Here is a 22945-nt window from a genome sequence, read left to right as displayed (position 1 = left end):
TGGAATTTCTTTCAGTTTGCTTTATTTAAAAACTGAGAAAATTGCATACAAAAGTTATGTTAAAAGAACATTAAGGTTGCAAAGTCAAGCACGCAAAAGTTAAGAAATGCCAGAATTAATGTGATCCATTCAACCCCTTGTGCAGATGCACATTACAGTCTTTATTTACATGATCAAATACTCTTCTTTTCGACCCTTAAGGGAGTTTTGAGATTTTTGCATATGCTTTCCCTAGATGCTTTTGGTTGGGAGCTTGTATGCTGTTCTTCCTCATCTGAGAAGAGGTCAATAGAGAAGGGGCAGTAGAAGGTTTACCTTTCCATGAAGGGAGAAGATATCTGTCCTTCCCCCAGGCTGGCTAGCCCCCATTTAAGTACTATGAGCAACGAACCTTAGGCTTCTCACCTAAATTAGACGTAGTCTGATTAAGGGTTCTTCTCTATTGCAGCTGGATGAGAATGGCAGTCTTTGTGTACCTCTCTCTGGGTATCACCTGTCTTAAGTACACCTTGTGCTTTGTTGTGAAGTCTATGTTGTTGAGGGAAAGGGGGAATCCCATCCCACCTATGAGACTCCAATCCCCTTTTTCCTGGATGAACAAGAGTACCTGGGCTGAAAACAGGATAGGCATATATCTCCCCTTCTCCTGCTATGAGCTTTACAAATGGAGCATGCTTTGTGTCTGGGGTGCTTCTTTGCATATCCATGCTGCTCCATGGGAGAAAAGGTGGTAAACCTGAAAGATCCCAGCATGGGTCCAATGCCTCCAAAACACTGTCCTTGATGTGAGAAGGGGAGAGGACAGGACTTTCACTGTAATCTGCTCCCTACTGCTAATGTGAATTGAATGTTGATGAATATGAGCACTTGAAAGAAAGGAACGCTTGTAACAGAAGCAGAGCACCTGCACAGTCCAGGGATGAGGTTTGGCCAAGTGGACAGGTTGTTAAGCTACAACTTGATCTGCCTCTAGTTTCACTTCAGAGAGGAGACAACTCAGTACTGTACATTAGAGGCAACGTAATGAAGCAGAAACATACAGGTTCTCAATTTCTCTCACTAATTCCAAAATTTCATTCTCAGAGTACCAACTTCTTTTCAAATACAGTCATCTCCTTCAAAATGACATGGATAAAAAGGTACATCCTCATAAATCACCATGAATATCTACTTACCATCAACCAGGGATGGAATGGATCTCTCATTGTCTGAGTTTGAGAAGAGAATCAACTCCTTGTTAATGAAGTCATTGTAAGTCAAATGCTTTGTTGCTGTACCATACAGAAATTGCTAAAAGAAAATGTATATATCAGTATAATTTCAACATTGAAACCGCATTAATTTTAGCCATCATCCTCCAGGCCTCTTCTCCTCATTTAGAACTAACCTCTGGAAGGCCATGTAACCGACGCTGTCGTCTGTCTTCCATGAAGTTTGTTAACCACTCTTTTCGGTCATCAATTTTCTTTTTACTGAAGGCCTGCAAATATTTCAGATCATATTATTAGTATATACAGCATTATACATGTGTCATTTTAATAATTATTGTAAAATATTGCATGGTTCTTGTAAATATACAGTAACTTTTATTAAAGGTAAAAATTATAAAAACAATCTGTATAAATTGCTGCTCTCATAGAGGAATTATTTAAATACATATCCTCTTGTATACCCGCTCACAACAAACTACTCTCATTACAGTCAGAACAATTATTGTTGGTAGGTTTTCAAATGGGCAGTTCTCTGATCAGCAGGTTCTTGAGCTTTGCAATACTTTTTGAGATCCACACATAGTGGGCCAAATCTTGCAGACCTTACTGAAGAAAAAAACTCGCACTTTTCAGAGTAGAACTGGACTTTCAAGTCAAACCTTAAGTACCTGTGAGCTTCTCTCACATACAGATTGCAAGGTAGGGCCCAATGAACCACAGCCTAATACCAATATGAAGCTTAAATAAATGGCTTTGGAACTAGAGAATTCTGTAGGTGTCAGAAGAGATATTCTCTCTCTCCCCTGTCAGCTTATATCCCAAGTCTGTTCCACAGCCACAGGGCTGCAATACCACCATCCATAACTGCTAGCCACTCACTCCATATTTGGGGGTGAGAGTGGATCCACACACTTGCAAATCTACCAGATGCACTGTTCCCCAGCTAACCACCAACCAACCAACCACCTACTACAGAACACAGAAAAAACCCAGAGTGCAGACTCCATGCATCCTGCCCTCGTTATCTCACACAGCAGAATGACTTTGATTATACTATCTTTCACACTCACATGGGTGAGGGAGGGATTGGGTAAGATTTGTTCCGAAGAGTGAATGATTCAGAAACACAGAAATAATGGTGTTCTAATAATTACGAAAAGTAAATGACAATCATGCAGTATGGCCACTAGTAACTTTGAGCTCAATTCTAACTGAGATATGCAGGTGCATATTAATAAATTATGTGAAAATTCCCTACTGCTTATTCAACTACAAAAGTGGCTTTTGTATATGGTGTTGTAATAATGCATGTATATCTGAGATTAGAACTGCCACTCAGTGGTTACCCTAGGTGAAAAAATATATTCAGAAAAGCATATAATTTCTTTTTCTGGAATTTAAATTTACCAACTACCTGGTTCAAACAGTTGCCACCACGTTCATTTCTGTGACCAGACCAAATCTTAGCACACTGTCTTGACAATGACCCTCATGATCCAACCATATATAATTCAGTCCAGGATGTAGCCACAGTCAAGGACAGTTCCTGGTAGCACAGCTTCATTGGAATTAAGCTGCTAAGGAGCAGGAAGATGCCAGGGATACAAATTCAGTTCAGCAGTATAGGCCTCTTGTGGATCCCAATGGCCGCACAGACCATTCTGTGAGGGGAGAGGGAAGTGGCCAAATCTGTCCCCCTTTCCAACTAGACCAATGGAGGAGAACCTTTGTAGGTTACGGTCATGAACTTTTCCTTCTCCCTTAACTAATTGCCTTCAAGTTTTACTGTAGAAAGGAGCAATCTGGTCCTTGGTTTTCACACAGATTGAGTAGAGACAGAGTAAAGAGCTAGGATTTGGTCCTGTGTGTTTTGGGACGAGCAATTCCGGCTCACAGACTGTCCGTTTATCTGTGCCATCTAGGTGTATCATGCTTCTCCAGCACAGAGTAAAAATGTTTTAAAAGACAATGTATGTGGCAATTATTTTCTGTATGCTATTCTATTTCTATTTTATAAACCATTCACTAAACTCCCCTAAAAAATTATCTGAACTTTAAAAATTCATTTTATTCTGCTCTGATACAATCCAGTACAACTCTTTTTAGTAGTCCAACCATACAAGCCCTAGAAGGTCCCACTTCCATCCTCCAAAAAACCTACTCCTAAAGAGATATGTGAAGCTGCCAGGGTGGAGTCTGAAAGAGAGATTAAATAAGTATATATGAGTTTGCTGCCTTCCACCTCCTACAACTCCAGATTTTCAGGCCCCTTCACCAAAAGACACTAACAGAGCTAAAAAAACTTTTTGTTGAAATTAGTTAATTTAAAAAATCATATTGTCAGTATCCCTTTAAGAGCTGTTGTAAAGTCCTTGCACAATGTCAGGTGGTGAGACAGATGTTCACAAGGCGCAGCCTCTGAATGTGAATTGTAATATTGTTCAAACATCAACAAAATAACCTGAAAAATGAAGAAATAAAGTAAGTAACCACTGTACACTAAGAGTCAGGATTTCTTGACCCAATACTAACTGCAAGTGATGGCATTCATAAAACATGGCGCATAGTTTTAAAAGTTCTTACTAGTGTAATGGCAGCATCATCTTCAGGACCAGCATATCTGAATAAGATTCGATGCCTCTCCATGTCAGCAAAGTATTCCTTTGCTTCTTTAGCAGTGCTGGTACCCAAACCTGCAAGATGAGGAGAAAACAATTACTACATAATCATAGTATTTGAATTATCATGTTTTCCTAACAATTTACGGTGACTGACTTTGAAATAACTTCCGAAACTATTCTACAAGTGCTTACTAAAACAGACACCACCCAATTATTGCTTTTTCAAGTCCATGAGTGTTTTTTTAAAAACAAACCTTTGTAGTATTTTATCTTCCATGCTTTATGATTCTCCATATGTTTCTTCCACTCATCAAATTCAGGGATACTGTAGAAGGCAAGTTCCTGCTTACTTTTGCTTGCCTTAAAAATAACAAAAATATACCTAGTCAGCCTTTTTTATAATGTTATCTACAATACATCCAAACTTTATATTGTCAGTATAAGATGTACCTTTACAATGGGAGTAATGAATTCCTCAAGAAAACCATGTTTCAAAAGAGATGGCCAATTGTGATGAATAAAATTGATTAACAGGCCTTTTATGTGAGATCCATCCTGATCCTAAATATGAAAAAGGAACACTATCAGTGAATATGGCATATTAGCTCCAGTGCAAGTGAACTGACAAAAACAAAGACAATATATGATTAAGGAGTCAACGTGTCAATAGTTACAAATCTCACTGACCTGGATAAGAATGAAGCAATGTTTTTTTAGTGGGAAACATTTAATCAAATGGGTAGTTTCAGTTCTGGGTTGTACAAGCATAGCCCAGGGGATAAGACCTCCCGTAGAAGAAGTCCTCAGAGCATGGTTGCCAAAGCACAAAGTACCTACAATCTTCTTTTCATCAGCAGCAAGACAGCAGAGATGCAGAAGTGTACGGCTTGAACTGAAAGGGGAGTGGCTGAATGGATCCCCTGGACCGGTTCTGTTGATAGGGCTCTTCAGCAACTCAGCAGCAATTTAACAAAATGGTTACTCACCCTGTGCAGTAACTGTGGTTCTTCGAGATGTGTCCCCCTGTGCTTCACTCTGGGTGTGCTTGTGCCCCCTGGTGCCTTTGATCAGAGACTTCTCATAGCAGTATCCTTTCGACCCATGCATGCATGTTACTCAGCCTCATGCTCCATACTAGTTATATAGCACTCCACAGGTGAACCACCCTCAGTTTCTTCTCTACCACGATGCTCCACAGCAGAGAACTCCGAAGCAGAGAGGAATGAGGGTGAGCAGTGGAGCACCCATAGAGACAGACATCTCAAAGAACCACAGTTACTGCACATGGTGAGTAACCATTTCTTTTTCTTTCAAACAGTGTCCCTGTGGGTGCTTTACCAGGTGACTACTAAGCAGTTCCTCCTAAGGAAGAGGGGGCTTTGGAGTTGAGTCCAATACAGAGGAAAGCACAGCTGATCCGAATGCTGCATCAGAAGCAGAATTGTGAGTTACTGCATAGTGCTCAGCAAACGTAAGTATAGAAGTCCAAGTCGCAGCTCTACATATTTCAATGATGGGAACCATTTTTGAGAAAGACTGTAGAGGTGTGTAGCAAGGAGGTGCGGCCTCCCTCAGGGAGTGACAGGAAGGAACCATAACATGCCTCCTGATGGGCAGAACCAGGAGAGCCATGTCCACTCTGCTGGAAGCAGAAGGGCAGGACAGGAAGCAGAAGTAAAAAAGACGGGCCCTGCAGCTCAGTTGGGCTGGAGCCACCACAGGAGACAGATGCATCCCGCCTGTTGCTGGAGCCTGCAGATGTGCTGCCAGGGCTGCCTCCTGAGGACTGGCCAGAGCTTCCTGAGATGGCAGACAACCCCCATGGTATAGAGGTACCAAACCCTGGGGATGTAGGAAGTAGCCCAAGAGAACTAAACGCCCGTCTGGTTGACTGTTGGCCTGATTCAAGGTCACCGTGTTGCAGGCGGATCCCCCGCTGACACAGTGGCGGACTACTCCGCCACTGTTAGGGCCCTGGGCTGGTATGCAGTGGAGTTGGGCAGGCCCATGTCCCCCTACCATCTCACCCCTGAGGTGGCAGCACCCCCATCTTAGGCCAGGAAGCCTGTGGTACCCTACCATCCTCTGCTGCCTAAGCCCCTAGACTGTGCTGGTGCTCGCCCTTCCCTGTGGCTCAGACTGCTTAGCCGCTCTGCCCTGATTGCAGGCCAGAGCCTACTAACTGTTCGCTGCCCTGCCGTGACCAAGGGCCCGGGGCTCATACACTGACGTACTGCTCTGCCTGGCTGGAGGGCTGCAGCACTAGGTGCAGCTAATTCCACCCTTCTGAACTCACCTTTAGAGGTATGTGACAGTGAGGAGGCGTGGCCTCCCTCAGAGATTAATAGGGAGAGATGGTTATGCACCCTACAAGGTGAAAATAGACCTCATAGAGTGAGTTCATATGTCTCAGGGTATTTGCAGATTACAAGATTGGTAGCAACAACTATATAGTTGGCTATCGACTTGGAAAGTCTTTGTTTAGAGATTGTGGACCCTTTTGATCTGTCTGTGATCAAAACAAATAATTTGGAAGTTTTTCTGAAAGGCTTAGTCCTGTCAAGATAGAAGACCAGGGCTGTCCTGACCTCAGGTGTGTGTAAGAGCACCTCTTCTTTGCCTACGTGAGGTTCAGGGTGGAAGATTAGGAGGTGAATGGGTTGGTTGATAAGAAACACCTTGTACTGAAAGTAGTCCTGACCAAGAGCAAAGCGTAGGCATTTTTTGTGTAGCTGGTGGATCTATAGGGCCCTATCAAATTCACGGCCATGAAAAATGTGTCACGGACTGTGAAATCTGGTCTTTTGTGTACTTTTACCCTATACTATACAGATTTCACGGGGGAGACCAGTTTTCTCAAACTGGGGTACCAACCCAAAAGAGGGCTGGGGGAGAGGGAGGTGTCATAAGGTTATTGTAGGTTGATTGCAGTACTGCCACCCTTACTTTTGCGCTGCCTTCAGAGTTGAGTCAGGACCCCTACAGTTACAAGACTGTGAAAGTTCAGATTTAAATATCTGAAATCATGGACATTTATTATTTTTAAAATCCTATGACTATGAAATTGACTAAAATGGACCGTGAATTTGGTAGGGCCCTACCTATATGTAAATATGCCTCCTGAAGATCTAGGGCCGAGATCTAATCTCCTTGGTCCAGTGATGGAATTATTGCTGCAGCATCATTTTGAATTTTTGCCTTCACAAAGATGTTGAGTAGCCTTAAATCTAGGATGGGTCTCCCAACTGCTGTTCTTTTTTGAACCATGAAATACCTGGAATAAAACCCCTTCCCTCTGTGTTGCTATAGAACCAGTTCTATAGTACCCAACAGTAGGAGAGAACCCTATTTTCTGTTGTAGAAGATTTTCATGAGAGGGGTACCTGAAGAGGGACAGGGAAGGGATGTCAGGAGCGACAACAGAAGTACAGTGAATGGAGTACGCTGCAAATATAGTCTGCCAAACCCATTTGTCTGTACTGATTGACTCCTAAGCCCACTGGAAGTGGGAAGAAAGGCAGGTGAATCAGTGCAGCTGGTAAGAATGAGGATGGCAACTCAGGACTCGACCACTCTGTCAAAACTGGAGCTTGGTGGTAGAAGGCTATGAGGTCAAAGGTTGAGAAGTTGGTGGTTTTCTTCTCTGGAACCTCTGTCTCTTGTGTTGAGGTTCTTCTGATCTCTGGGAGCTTGAGAACTGTGCAGGATGGGATCTCTGTGCCTTCTGGGACTTATTAAACTTTCTCTTTTGGGCAGGTGTATAGATCCTGAGAGAACACAAAGTAGCCCTGGAGTCCTTTAAGAAGTGCAGAGATTGGTCCATACTGTCAGCGAACACTTTACTACCATCCACCGGGTGGCAGTATCAACAGTCAAAGGAGGCCTGCAGAGATCTTCTGGCGAGCAGCTGGCCTTCTGCAATAATTGCCTGGAATTGCTCTCTAATGTTCTGCTGATAGATGCTCAATAAATGAGTTCAGCTTGGTATAATTTGTATGATTATATTTTGCCTTTAAAGCTTGGTAGCTGGCAATTCTGAATTGTAAAGTAGCCAACTGAGTGTTGTCAGTAGAATGTCCATGCATGCGCTGAAGTGATAGTAGCTGAAGGAGCTGACGTTACTGTGAACCTCAACTGCTCCGAGGGGTGTGCAGATAGAGCCCAGGCAGCGCTCTTCTTGCCGCCCTGCTCTGTTGACAGTAACCGACGACGGTAACCGAGCCCAGAACTTTACAGTCTTTGAACTTGACAGTGCCCTTGGTACCCGAGGAACCAGCAGCCTCATGGGTACCAGATTGGAGAGCAGTGCGTGCCAAAGTAGATGGAATCATCAGAGACCATGACTTCTTTGAAGTAGATTCCCTATGTGAAGAACTTAGGGGACAGCCTTTGGGAGTCTTATGAGAGGAATCTTGGGTCCTCCTCTTAGATGCCATCAAGGAGTGTGGTTTGGAGACAGGGGAGGCAGCAGATTACTCAGAGACCATCATATGGGGGGATTCCCCTGGCCATGGACAGAGGCTGGGCGCAGTAAGATCTCCATCATGAAGAGTCAAAGTTTGATCTCCTTGGTTTTTTTTCTGGCTCTTGATTTTAATGCCAGACATAAGTTGCACTTCTGGGAAATATGAGATTCCCAGAGGTAATGGATGCACCAGGAGTGTCCGTCACTCACTGGGATTGCCTCCCAGCACAACAGGCAACCTTTGAAACCAGGAGAACCGGGTATGTCCTCCCAGTAAAGTAAAAATCTCTCAGGAGGGTAGAAACTAATATCCTGTTTTTAAAAAGTTTTTGTTTTTAAACTAGTACAGCTAAAACTAGTACTAAGTACTGCTAAGGACAACTACAATAAAATAACTACTAAAAGAATTAAGGGGACACGGTTGAGGTAAAACTAAACATAGACAATGTTAAGGCTCCATCTCAAGCCAAGGCGGTTGAGAAGGAAATGAAGGCAGCTCACCCATGCAGTGCTATACAGCAACAGCACATAGCATGAGATGGTGTAACATACATGCATTGGCTGAACTAACATTGCTATGAGAAATCTCCGATCAAAGGCACAAGGCAGCATAAGCATACCTACAGTGAAGCATCCACAGGCACACTGCTACAAGAAGCAGCTTCCCTTCCCAATGGAATCCTGTACACTTTCTTGTGGTGAATACACCAAGGGATACATCATTCTCCGGTGACTCAACAAGTTGTGATTAGCCCAATATAAAGCCACAGACTTTCAAATGACGATTGCCTTTCACCATAACGGTATGTAGTCCCAGATGACTACTGAAACCATTGGTGCACCTAGATTCTCAGGTAGCAGCAACAGACAACTGTCTTTCATCATCTATGACTGGCTGAAAAAATTGCAACTATTCTTCTCTAAATTGCAATAGTCATCCATGCTTTTGTTAATTCCATGCTAGACTACTGAAGTGTAGTTCTTATGCCTATCCTTGAAGTCCACCCAGAAACTTTAGCTGGTAGAAAATGTAGCCTCCCATGATCTGAGACTGATGAGTCACCACAACCATAAAACACCTGTACTGCTATATCTGTGCTGACTTCATATTCACTTCAAGTTGTAATCACAAGTGTTGGTAATAATCTTCAGAACCCAGAGTCATCTGGGACTCAACTTTGACATCACCTTTCATTCTATATCCCATTGCTGCAGTTCACATTAATATGGAAGATTTTGCTTTCAGTTCCAGGTGTCCAGGTGTTAAGCACTTTGGACAAGATTTTCAACAGTATTTAGACATCTAAAGATACAGATAGGTGACTAATGGGATTTTCTTAGGTGTCTATGAACCTAACTCTCATTGAAATCAATGAGGGGGCATTGGATCAGCGTCCTCGTTGTGCCACCCGCCAGTACCTGACAGCAGTCAGGGAAGCTAATGATCCAACCAGTGAGCCGAATTCCATGAGCACCAGCTCAACAAACCCCAGCACTGTCATCACCAACAACCCGAACGTGCAGCCCGAGGACTTCTATGGAGTTGGTCCAGCTCTATGCGTGTTACAATTCAACGTGGAGGGTTTGTCGGCTGCCAAGTGTGATTTACTTGGCATTCTTGCTCATCGACATACTATCGATATCATTTGCTTGCAAGAGACACATGTGGCAACTGCAGAAGTCAGGCGTTACAGTATCGACGGCTTCGACCTGCTGTGCCATGAGGCATATCCGAAGCATGGCCGAGCCACATATATTCAGTCCGATACTGCAGATGCCATTCAGCTGATGTCTACTGAATTCTGTGAAACCATACAGGTTGGCGGTTTCTGGCTGGCAAATGTATACAAGCCTCTAAGAGTCAGCTGGAACCAACAGGTTCTACCAAGCCTACCACACCCAACTGACTATGTTGGAGACTTACAGACATCACACAGACTGGAGATATAAGGAGGCTGACACTGATTGTGAACAACTTGCAGACTGGGCATCTTGAAATGTCCTCGCCCTTATCCATGATGCTAAGCAGCAAGACACGTTCCATTCTTCTAGATGAGATCATGACTACTGTCCTGACCTGTGCTGGATCAGTTCAGTTCATGGCCACCCTCAGCCAGCAACATGCCCATCTTGGATAACTTCCTACGCAGCCAACACAGACCGCTGATCCATATCGAGCTTCCAGTTGTCAAGAGTTCCAAAAAGACTTGGTGAAACTTCCGAAAGATACCGGGAAGCGTTGGAGAAGAGCGTGGTGACAAATCAGCCCGGCATATCTCAGTAAATGAGACCTACCGTCGCTTCTGTGTGCTATCTACAAAGCAGCCTGCAGAGCCATCCCATGCGGTTGCCGCCGGGTCTACATCCTGTCTCGACGCAGACAGCGCTGCCTTGTTCAAGCGGTATGAGGCATCTGGTGATCCAGATGTCGCTGACCATCTGATCGAATCATTGGACACTGCTTGCCGAGCCAGATGGGAGGAGACGACCAAGAGGATGAGCTTTACCCGCTCCAGCCACAAGTGTTGGAGTCTACTCTGACGCCTTGGAGCAGCACAACAGCCACCTGCATTCTGCCAACCCTCAGTGACACCCAACCAGGTAGCTGGACACCTACTTAAAGTGCCCAGAGAACCTTTGGAGAAACAGGTGCAAAGACAAATGAGGAACGAATGGCGTATGTTTAAACGTGTAAACCAGATCAGATACTAACCACAACCATTCACTGTAACAGACACTGGGTAGCAGCAAGTGTGGAACACCTGTGGGCTATGACAACATATCTCCAGAATTCCTGAAAAACCTTGGCTCCCATGCTTAACTTTGGCTTGTGAAATTCTTCACAAGGGTCATCAGTGATGGAAGGCTACCAAAGATATGGCACACCGCAAAAGTCATTGGCCTCCTAAAGCCTGGAAAGGACCCAAGTCAAGCATCAAGCTATCGTTCCATACCATTATTGTCGGTGTGCTTCAATGCACTGGAACGCTTGGTCCTACTGCGCATATTACCCGACATGGAGAGAATTTTGAGCCTTGACTGAGCCGGCTTTCACCGAAGCCGTAGCACATGCGACCAAGTTCTTGCGCTGACCACATTTGTTGAAAATGGCTTCCAGAGAAACTTGAAAACAGGCGCTGTTTTCATCACTCTAACAGCGGTGTACAATACGGTATGGCACACTGGTCTGCTTGTGAGGGTATCACGGGTCCTGCTACCTTGGGTCACAGGCGTCGTTGAACTGTTCCCCCGCGATAGGCAGTTCAGAGTCCATATGTGGGAGGAGACGAGTGCTTGGCGACGACAGAGCAATGGGTTATCCCAGGGCTCTGTGCTTTCGCCAACCCTGTTCAACCTTTACATCAATGACCTGCCAACAACAAAGTCACGGAAGTTCGTTTACGCAGATGACATCTGTTGCGGTACCCAGGCCCAGATGTTCCACGAGCTTGATGCCACCTTAAACCGGGACATGGCAAAGTTAGCCCACTACTATAAGACTTGGCGCCTTCAGCCAAACGTCATAAAAACAGTCTCCAGTTTGTTCCATCTTCATCACACCAGCACAACCTGGAAACTGAATGTTTATCTGAATGGTCAGAAGGTGAAGCATGAAGTAGAACCAGTATATCTAGCTGTGACCTTAGACTGCACACTGAGTTACCATGCCCACCTGAAGAAGACAGCAGCTAAAGTTAAGACGTGCAACAACCTTCTTAGCAAACTGGCAGGTTCATCATGCGGTGCTCGTGCTCAAACTCTGCGGACATCAGCTCTTGCCACCTCGTATTTGGTGGTGGAGTACTGTGCACCAGTATCGAGCCGATCATCACACATCAAACTGGTGGATACGCAGTTACATACCGCTATGCGTATCATCTCCAGCACCCTGTATCCAACTCCACTTCCATGGCTCCCAGTTCTGAGCAATATTGCTCCTCCTCCTATCAGATGAGAGGTTGCCACTGGCAAGTTACTGGAGAAAGTACGTGCCAACTCAAGCCTGCCGCGGCATAATGACCTTTTTAAACCACCGGCTGCACCTCTGCCGTCACTCCACCCAATATGGTCTCATCCACCATGCCAGGATGTTAGGGCGGAAACACTCTGGTGAGAGGAATGGATATCTATTATAATCCCCAGCCAGTCCCTCGTCGCTGACCTCACAAGTTGCCCGCCTGGTTTTGACCTGCCCTGTCGCCAATGGTCTCTGTTAAACAGGTTCTGGACTGGGCAAGGTTTCTGTGCAGCCAACCAGTATTTCTGGGGCCTTCATGACAGCCCTTTGTGCAGCTATGGCGCAACACAGACGATGACGCACATTGTCAATGAATGCCTACTGATTAGGTTCAGTGGTGGCCTAGAAGAACTGCATCATGCCACTGAAGATGCCATCGCTTGGCTAGACAACTATGCACACACTAAATAAATTGAAATCAAGCAAAGGAGTTCACTCAGTTGAGGACCCTACCTCTGGAATTTGTTCCCTGCGGCTATCTAACAGACAGATTGTCTCGTAAAACAGCATAATCTAGTTGATATGGCACAAGTTTAGGAATCAAACACTCCTGAATTCTAATCCCCGTTCTATCACTTATTCACTGTGTGGCCTTGGGAAAATAACTAAAGCCTAATTATTCAAAATTGTCTACTTTTGTGTGCATGTCCAACTTTAGACTCTGGAGCCTGATTTTCAGGGCCAATGAGAACCCACAACTAACTTCAATTAGTGTTGTGGTAGTTCAGCACCTTTGACAAAAATCAGATCAGGTGGACTTTTGAAATTTTGGATATCAGCTTCCCCCTCAGTTTCACATCTGTAAAATGGGGATAGTACATAGATACTTCAGAGGGGTATATGAGGATTGTTTGTGAAGTGTTTTCGAAAAGGGAGGTACTAATTATTATCAGTGAATTTCAAAACACAATGTATAAAAAACCTTGTTTGATTTAGTTTGTCTGCGTTTTGTTTTTATTATTCCTAACAAAAGGACACTGGTTTTAATACCAGTCATTTTGGAGAGGATCCATACAATATTTTCCCCTAACATTTATCTCTTTTTTTAAAAACGACACTACTAATAGTATATTTACTATCCCCTGAGCCACTTTCTACTGTCATTTCTCCTAAAACTTGGCCTTTGTCCCATTTTTTCCACTCGTGCCTCAACATATTTACGTGTGCTAGGTCAGATGTGTTCTCATTCACACCAATGGAACAAAGATTTGAAATCAGATGGGTTGCTCTGGTATAGTAAAGCAGAATTTGGTTATCTGTTTGATACCTGTTGTAACCTATACAATGGTTATAGGGAGTCGGGGAATTTCCTCTTTGACATGGTCTTGGGAGGGGGAGTGTTAGCTCTCCTTTTTCCACGTCCTTTAGGAGACAGGTCCCTTCCTTTCGGGATGGAGGAGAGGGGTCTGTCGGAAGCTGCCTGCCATAATAGGGTGGCAGGAGAAGTTTGCGAGCCAGTCTAAAATGGGACAGAGGGACTTCTCCATTAGGATGAGCTTCAGTTTAAGATCCCTGGCTTTCCTAGTCTGGGTCTTAAGATTGTGGCAATATGTGCACTTTTGGGGCACATGAGTTTCCCCCAGGCGCTGGACACACTGTGAGTGTCTGTCAGAAAGCGGAATTGCCTTGCGACAGGAGCGGCAGTTTTAAAGCCAGACGACCCTGGCATTCTGAGGAAAATAATGTCCCTTAAGGGGACGAAAGGAGAAAAAAGTTTTTGGTCCTTTTTTTTAAAATGAGGAGAAAAAGAAATAAAAGGTTCTTAACCAACTAAGCTAACTACACTAAACTACTTGACTAATCTAACTAAACTAAGTCTGAGGCGAGGAAGCGCACTGCCGGAGCTCTGACTCAGACCAAGGATGGGTGTGAAGGAACTGGGGAGCAAGGGGTCCGCACAGCTCCAGTTAACTGCCACTGCAGGCCTGAGACGGGGAGAGTGCATGTGCAGCCCAGCCAGGTACTGCTCTCAAAATTCTCCAACTCGAGGCACAGGGCACACAATCACCCAAAGTGAAGAACCCACAGGAACGCCACTCGAAGAAGAAACAGTAGTTATAGGGAAATCATCCCCCCAAAAAACATTAAGCAGTGGGGAGCTTCTCTGCACAGACTTGTGCCCTCCTTCTGCAAAGGCTAGGTAAAAGTGATACCTACAAAACTAGCAAAAATGAAAAACCAAAGACTCTAAAATATCTTAGTTTTGTGTTTTTTAAACCTGTATACCTCAAACTAACCTGATCAGTCATGATCATAATCTTTCCGTATCTCAGGGATTTTAGAGATTCTGGATCTTCATAGCTTTTCTTGTACTGCAGACCAACTATTTTGATAATGTTGTTGATTTCTGCATTTTCCATAATCTGTGTAAAAAGCAGAGATTCAGCACGGGGTAAAAAAGCACCATGAGTTGATACCCTGATATTTGTATAATATTACATCAGCTATACCAAAACCTCCCCATATTTAAGAGTCTCTTAGTTCAGGTGCTGTCCTTCATTACCCAATGTTGCCAACTCTTATTATTTTTACCACAACTTTTGCAATATTTTATAAATTCTGGAAGCCTCATCTCCAAATGTCATTTTATTAGGTGGGAATCTCAAATTTCAATAAAAAGTAACTCACATCTGCTGAGAATTTTTTGAAAATGTGAACTCTGAAAGCTCAAACATCAAATAAAGTCACATTAAAAATCATTATTTTTAAAATTTCACAATTTTTAAGCCATTATATACACTGAAGCTGACAAGATTTTTTTAACGTTGGGGGTTGGCAGTACTGCTTACCTGCTTGTGAGAAGCTTCCCGAACATTGAGGATTTTACCCCTGAGTGGGAATACCCCATATCTGTCTCGTCCAATGACCCCTAAGCCAGATACAGCTAAAGATTTAGCAGAGTCTCCTTCTGTTAAAATCAACGTGCAGTCCAAAGAATGTTTGCCACCTGGGGAGGGGTGGGAAAGAGGCAGGAAAGAAAGCAAACCAGAAAATATGTTTGTACTAAATTACTGGTTTTCTCCCTAAACCAAAATGATAGATAATTCTTTAATACAGGGTCTCAGAATGTGAGACCGTCCATACCACTTAAGCTCCACAGAGGGAGCAAAGCAACCTCCCCACCCACTCCTCCTTTGAGGAGGTCCTCATCCCAGCAATGGGCTGGAGTGGAGGGGAAGATGAATGCAATGGAAGAGGGTGGAGATGTCTCACACAAATCCAGGGACCTAAAACTCCTGCATAAGGAAAACAGAGGAGTACTGGCTGTTATATCTTTGAGTGAATAGCCACTTCTGGGTGGTTGTCTTGCAGCCCTACACGGTCTACAAATGACATACACTTATATATGCATATATACACTAAAGATGGGTTTTTCATTCCCCCACCCATATATCTGCATAATTTTTATACAAGTAACTTCATCTTCCACTGGACCTCATTATGTCTGGTTCTCTCATACACGCAGAATCCACAAGTCTGGACTGGGTAACCACATGCAAAAGCACGCACACATGGAAGCTGCTCAATGGATCAAAGTATTGTTACCCCCTCTATCTTCTCTGGAACCAAGCCATAATTCAAGTGTTCTGCCTCCATCTGACAGAAGCAGAACAACAAGACAAGAATACTTGTTTGCCTAGGGAAAAGGCTAAGATTTGGGACTTCTCCACAAGCAGTTCTCATTCGTCCTAAAACATTAACGTATTAAAACAAGATGATTCTCTCTTGTTCCTCCCTCATTGCTAGGGCTGCAGACAGTCTATATATTCATAGGAATCCTTCCTGGAAGGAAAGCCAGATATTAGCTCCACTCTTCTGGAGCCTACTCCATTCTTCAAATACCAATGACGCTCTCAGAGGCTGGAGAAAATGACTATTTAATACTAAACCTCAAAAAAAGGCATATATAACTTCCTCAGAAAAAAAAGAAGTATTGTGTTCTCCAGATTCCTCACAGTAATATGAGTCTCTCCCTGACTTAGCAGGTTGCCTTTTTGAATCTGATGATTTGAACAGTGGTATTTCAGAAACAAACAAGGCTCTGAAAATTTAAGAAATGGACTTTAAGAGTATGTCTACATTGCAATTAGAAACCGACAGCTGGCCTGTGCCAGCTGACTCAGGCTCGTGGGGCTCAGGCTAAGGGGCTGTTTAATTGTGGTGTAGACATTCAGGCTTGGGCTGCAGCACAAGTTCTGGGACACTCCCATCTTGCAGGGTTCTAAAACCTGGACTCGAACCCGAGCCCTGATGTCACTGCAATTAAACAGCCCCTTAGCCTGAGCCCCAGAAACCGCAGGTTTTTAATTGGGTTGTGGACATATCCTACATTCTCAGAAAACCCCATATGAAAATGAAAACCCTTAAAATGAAAATGCTTAAAGAGGGCTACTCCTTTCAAATTCTTAATTTTTGGAAGCTAAAGTGTATGCAAAATGGCTTTCTTCCTGGTGCAAAGAGATCAGTTATCAAATTATACTAAATGCCCAAAGGTCAGACTGTTTCTCTGTCCCTAAGATCTCATCCCTACCTAAAAAACACCAATCCCAGGTGATGGAACTGTTTCTCCCCAGGTTTCTGTGGCTAAAAAACTAGAAAATGTTCAGAAAAGATTACAAAGCCTCCTCAGCTGTCTTACATGGTGCTACCTAATCACAATGAATTATTATTTCTATATAGTCAGTGAATATTGACATATATTATAAAAAACCTAACAGAATATTGGACACACTACTTATTGTGATGTACCTCTCTAAATAAAAACCAGACCCTAAGTCAGAACTATTAACTCCTTACTGTAAAGCATCTGGTAGTCTTAGCATCAGACTGACAGCTACAACACTAAGGGGTTCACCTTTCTTTCACTGATCATTAAAAATTTGCATAGAGAAGTATGCAGTTCAAGATGATAAAGTCTGAACAGAAATATACTTTGAATAGTTTGAACAGTTAAAGGTTGAACAGAAATATATCATTAACATAACAATAAACTATCTTAAACTTGTGTACAACAGATTTAGAGCTTCTAACAGTGATTTAACAATTGTTGATAACATTAAAGATATAAACATAATAAACTTCTTGGCATGAAGTAATCATATTAAAGCTCTTACCAGCATCATTAGCATCATCTAGTTTTGGAATGCCCTTGATTTTACTGTGCTTCACTGATGAACATTTTTTGTTCAGCTGAGTCTGTGCCTTGAATTTGACCCAGTTCAGAATACTCTCTACGATACCACAATTAGAGGCCTATAAATGATAGATTAGAGTTGTGCATGAGCACAGAAGTAGAGCTTCACACACTAACTTAAAATAATACAGTAAAATGTAAGAATCCAATCTAAGATCCATCAGTGGTTTTCAAATTCCCCTAAACAATTTCAAAAAAGCATGATTTAAAAAATATTTAAGCAACTAACACTATATGTACATTAGCATCCAAACAACCCCCAACCTACCCTATGTATTCCTTTCTTTTATTTTATATCCCCCACATGTTTGTTATTATGCTTCTCCCTAATTCCTGCTTCCCTTCCCCATGTCTTTATTAGTATTTTGTCTAGGAGTTCTCTATTAAATTGTAAACTTTTAAAGTAAGGGACCTGTCTTATACTAGGTTTATGAAATGCATAGCACATTTTAGGTACCATGATCCTGATTCTATTTACACCAAGGCCAGTTTACACCTCTCCAGCAGTGAGCTACATTTACACGCACTTTAAAGACCTCTTTATATGTTCAGAATGGTATAAAATGGCCTGAGTATAAATGAGAATTGGGCCCTATATCAGCAAACCACCAGAACTCTACCCAGGAATTCTATACCAATGCAAGACAAATTTATGCAGCATGAGTAACACATTTCTATAGCAAATATTTCCACATAGTAACTAGTTGGAGAGATAATTTCACGTCAAAAGAAACCACCACTGGATGCAAATACCACGTGCTTTGGCTTTTCACTATTCCCTCATCATAAAAAATTCACTGGTTAGCGATTTCACTGCACATTTAATACCCTTAAATATAAAATGCACACTTCTAGCAAAGAGTACACACACTGCAAATAAAAAAAAATACTGCCAGAAAGAAAAGACATAATAAAGTGCAATTCTGGAGGTTGCATCCAGTCTCACATTATTATGATTTGTTGCTTTTCCCTTACGTACTAAAAGGTTAGAAAAATGCGGCTGATTCCATGTGATGAAACTAGGTGTTTTTTTTTTAATTTGTTATTAAGGCAAAGTTATAAAAAAAATCTTAACATACTACGTTGTATATTACCTATTCAACATCAAGTTAATCTTCAAAGAACCTGGCTAATGATTCTGGCCTGCTGGGTGGGAGGCCTTTCTCCTCTGAATTTGATAAAAAAAAGGTAGCCAAATTTCTAAATACCTTCCTCTTTTTGGAGCTTCTCTTGTGTACACACTTGGCTATGGTATAGTTTAATACAGTACAGTATAGTTTAATACTGTCCTTGTAATGGAAAAGCTTTCACAACAAGTCTGGAACTAGTATTTTAAGACCAAGAAGTTGCATTTTTTTATTTATTCAGTGTAAATCTGTTTGATGTTAGGAGTACAAGCTGTAAATCTCCTACTCACATGCTGTTACATTTCCATTTAGGTTACTGGCACTAAAGAGGACGCAGTTGAATGAATTCTGGCTGAAATTTAATTCTACTTTTTCTTATTTAATAGAGCCTTATAAAGAGGCACCGGTGAGGGGGAACCTGCATTTACACCACTGCATCTGTTTAAAAAGGCTTTACCTGAACTGTCTGAATTAAAACATAAACCCGTATTTTCAAATTATATTACTGGAGGAGAGTATATATTTTTGAATGGCATATTAATAGTTATATGTTACTTGATTCACAGAAGAAAAGACAAGTTCTTCTATGCACCCTTTGCTAAATAGTATAAGACACATTTTAAAGGACAAATTAGCGAAGATAATAATCCTCAACTCAAAAGGTACTGTTACAACCAAAATTGGAAAATGCCTGCCTTTGGATTAGAAATTTACTAGCATAAATAGTATGTAATCTACCATAGGCGGGTGAGCCATGGAAATGAAATGAAATCGGGCAATGGCACAGTGCAGCCTATTGCCTCCACTACTCAGACTAGAAGGGCAGCAGAAATCCTTCCATGCCATTTGCAGTTTGTTGAAGTCTCTGGATTCATAAAAATGCAGATTCTATAACCCAATTAATCTTGTACTTTCATTTGGGAGCACATGAAAACCTGATCCAGCATGGAATTCCTGTGTTCCCATCATAAAATCATATCATATACTTACTGCTTTGAAAAATTTCTCTGATAACTGGCACTTGGACCCAAAACTTTTAGGCTGAAGGGTCATGTTTTCCTTTGTCTGAGAATCAAAAGTTGGATTTTCTATCAGGCAATTCACAAAAACCCATATATGATTCTTCACCTGTTGAAAAAACAGAGAAATCAATTCACTTATCAAAACTGTTGCCTCCATTCTTTTTCAGTATTTGTTTTTAATATACATGAAACTACTTGCCTGAAATGGTTTCACTGAAACTCCAGCTTTGTTTTTCTTCTTCACCACCTCTATCAATTTACCAACAATCTGATCCACTACATAATCAACATGCCTACCACCCTTAATGAAAAAAAAAAGAAAAAGAAAACCACTGAAATTCCAAACATCTTGCAATTGTGTTACCAAAAATTACTGTATTCATGTTGAGGTTGAATAAACTATATACAGTATGCCATCACTTATTCAAGAATATTTATCATTATATTATAATGTAATGCTAGAAAAATTAGTTTAAAGCTTTTATTATACCATATAGTAGTCATCATCTGTGTGGATGCACAGATGCAGTCTAAGGCAAAAGGAGCTTTATCTTTTGCACACTCTGCGCAATGGCAGTCCACAAATATAATCCATGACTTCACAATATAGGAGCATGCATGCCATCCCTGTTTGTCTGACAGCTCTGAAGACAGCTCAGAGACCCTGAAGATCAGTAATGGTATATACAACTCCACATGACCCTCAGCAGGGACCTTTGCCTAACAGGCAAAACTGGTTTTAGCATATGTTAACACAAGCATGAGAGTGTGTTCTCTTTCTCATCAAGTCAAATTCTTCTCATTGCAGGGATTTAGGCCCAGATCCACAAAGGCAGTTAAGCTCCTAACTTCTACTGAAACTTTTGTAGATCCAGGCCTGAGTGTATAAAATCTGGCCTGCACGTGCATCCTCAGATTTACACCATCCATCACTATCCCTTCCTTCACCTATGCAATCCATCTCTGTTTTTCTTAGCAGAACTTCTAAAACACTCCTGAAAAACACTGACAGCTATTTGTGTGCTGCGAATTTGAAGCAAAACCTTTTCCTTGCTACTCTGTGCCTTATATTAGTACTTAGGAGGAGGAGCAGACCAGTAATGACCTAGCAGAGGATCCAAGAAACATCCCACGAGCACAGAGCAGGAGGATTTGGGGAAGGTCAGCAGCCTTCTTACCACTGCTCAGGCGCTACACGTACTCCTTATTCAATGTCTGCTGCTATGGCACCATAGACTCAGGGGTAGAGTTACTATATTTGAACATTCAAAAAAGAGGACACTCCATGGGGGTGGGGGGGGTATTTGCTCACGCCCCCCCATCCCAACTCCACCCCTTCCCCGCCCCCATTCCAACCCCTTCTCCAAAGTCCCCGCCCCAACTCCGCCCCCTCCCTGCCCCATTGAACCCCTTCCCCAAATCCCCACCCCAGCCCCACCCCCTCCCCTGAGCATGCCGCATTCCCCTTCTTCCCCCCTCCCTCCCAGCTGTGTGAAACAGCTGTTTTGCGGTACAAGCGCTGGGAGCTAGGGGGGAAAAGCGGGCACTCTCTTGAGTGATCAACATTCACTTTCTTTCTCAAATGATCAACATTCACTCTCTTTCTTGAATGATCAACCTTTCTTTGGGGAAAAATAATAATGGCAAAATCCTGGACATTTTTAGATATTTAAAAATTCCTCCCGAACGACGATTTAAGAACCAAAAAGCCGGACACGTCGGGAAAATACGGACGTATGGTAACCCCACACAGGGGGGCATATACCTCATCATATCACAAAAGCCAGCTGACTTACCCACTCTTGGGACAATGGAGCAGTTAATTTTGGGTGCATTAGCATGCAACCATTTGTCTAGCACTCAATAGCAGTCTGTTGGAATCCTGTCCATATACTGCCTGGATACAGGAGAAAAGGAAAGTGGTTCTCTGTACCCTAGAAAAACCTGAGTGTCTCTGGATTTAAGTTTAGAAGTGTGTGCAACAAGAGTGATATAGTGGTGGGAGTCTGCTATCGACCACCGGACCAGGGGGATGAGGTAGATGAGGCTTTCTTCTGGCAGCTCACGGAAGCTACTAGATCGCATGCCCTGATTCTCATGGGTGACTTTAATTTTCCTATTATCTGCTGGGAGAGCAATACAGCAGTGCATAGACAATCCAGGAAGTTTTTGGAAAGCGTAGGGGACAATTTCCTGGAGCAAGTGCTAGAGGAGCCAACTAGGGGGGGCGCTTTTCTTGACCTGCTGCTCACAAACCGGGTAGAATTAGTGGGGGAAGCAAAAGTGGATGGGAATCTGGGAGGCGTGACCATGAGTTGGTTGAGTTCAGGATCCTGACGCAGGGAAGAAAGGTAAGCAGCAGGATACGGACCCTGGACTTCAGGAAAGCAGACTTCGACTCCCTCAGGGAACGGATGGCCAGGATCCCCTGGGGGACTAACATGAAGGGGAAAGGAGTCCAGGAGAGCTGGCTGTATTTCAAGGAATCCCTGTTGAGGTTACAGGGACAAACCATCCCGATGAGTCGAAAGAATAGTAAATATGGCAGGCGACCAGCTTGGCTTAATGGTGAAAACTTAGCGGATCTTAAACATAAAAAAGAAGCTTACAAGAAGTGGAAGGTTGGACATATGACCAGGGAAGAGTATAAAAATATTGCTCGGGCATGTAGGAATGATATCAGGAGGGCCAAATCGCACCTGGAGCTGCAGCTAGCAAGAGATGTCAAGAGTAACAAGAAGGGTTTCTTCAGGTATGTTGGCAACAAGAAGAAAGCCAAGGAAAGTGTGGGCCCCTTACTGAATGAGGGAGGCAACCTAGTGACAGAGGATGTGGAAAAAGCTAATGTACTCAATGCTTTTTTTGCCTCTGTCTTCACTAACAAGGTCAGCTCCCAGACTGCTGCGCTGGGCATCACAAAATGGGGAAGAGATGGCCAGCCCTCTGTGGAGATAGAGGTGGTTAGGGACTATTTAGAAAAGCTGGACGTGCACAAGTCCATGGGGCCGGACGAGTTGCATCCGAGAGTGCTGAAGGAACTGGCGGCTGTGATTGCAGAGCCATTGGCCATTATCTTTGAAAACTCGTGGCGAACCGGGGAAGTCCCGGATGACTGGAAAAAGGCTAATGTAGTGCCAATCTTTAAAAAAGGGAAGAAGGAGGATCCTGGGAACTACAGGCCAGTCAGCCTCACCTCTGTCCCTGGAAAAATCATGGAGCAGGTCCTCAAAGAATCAATCCTGATGCACTTGCACGAGAGGAAAGTGGTCAGGAACAGCCAGCATGGA

General features: G+C 43.0%; 1 protein-coding gene across 3 annotated transcripts in view; it reads right to left on the bottom strand.

Annotated features, from left to right (window-relative positions):
* TOP2B (DNA topoisomerase II beta) overlaps positions 1-22945 on the bottom strand; it is a 132630-nt gene that overhangs the window by 29513 nt on the left and 80172 nt on the right. For all 3 annotated transcript variants that reach the window (XM_048838565.2, XM_048838566.2, XM_075125738.1), the window contains exons 9-18: positions 19858-19959; positions 19627-19764; positions 17430-17568; positions 15105-15262; positions 14553-14678; positions 4283-4393; positions 4087-4192; positions 3795-3904; positions 1388-1480; positions 1176-1290 (exon numbers count right to left, since the gene is read on the bottom strand). In XM_048838565.2, coding sequence (XP_048694522.1) covers positions 1176-1290; positions 1388-1480; positions 3795-3904; positions 4087-4192; positions 4283-4393; positions 14553-14678; positions 15105-15262; positions 17430-17568; positions 19627-19764; positions 19858-19959 — 1198 coding nt within the window. The remainder of the gene's footprint in view (positions 1-1175; positions 1291-1387; positions 1481-3794; positions 3905-4086; positions 4193-4282; positions 4394-14552; positions 14679-15104; positions 15263-17429; positions 17569-19626; positions 19765-19857; positions 19960-22945) is intronic.

The sequence above is a fragment of the Caretta caretta genome, chromosome 2, assembly GCF_965140235.1.
Source record: "Caretta caretta isolate rCarCar2 chromosome 2, rCarCar1.hap1, whole genome shotgun sequence".
Taxonomy (NCBI): domain Eukaryota; kingdom Metazoa; phylum Chordata; order Testudines; family Cheloniidae; genus Caretta; species Caretta caretta.
The sequence above is the reverse complement of the archived record's forward strand: the minus strand, read 5'-3'. Positions and strand labels throughout refer to the sequence as shown.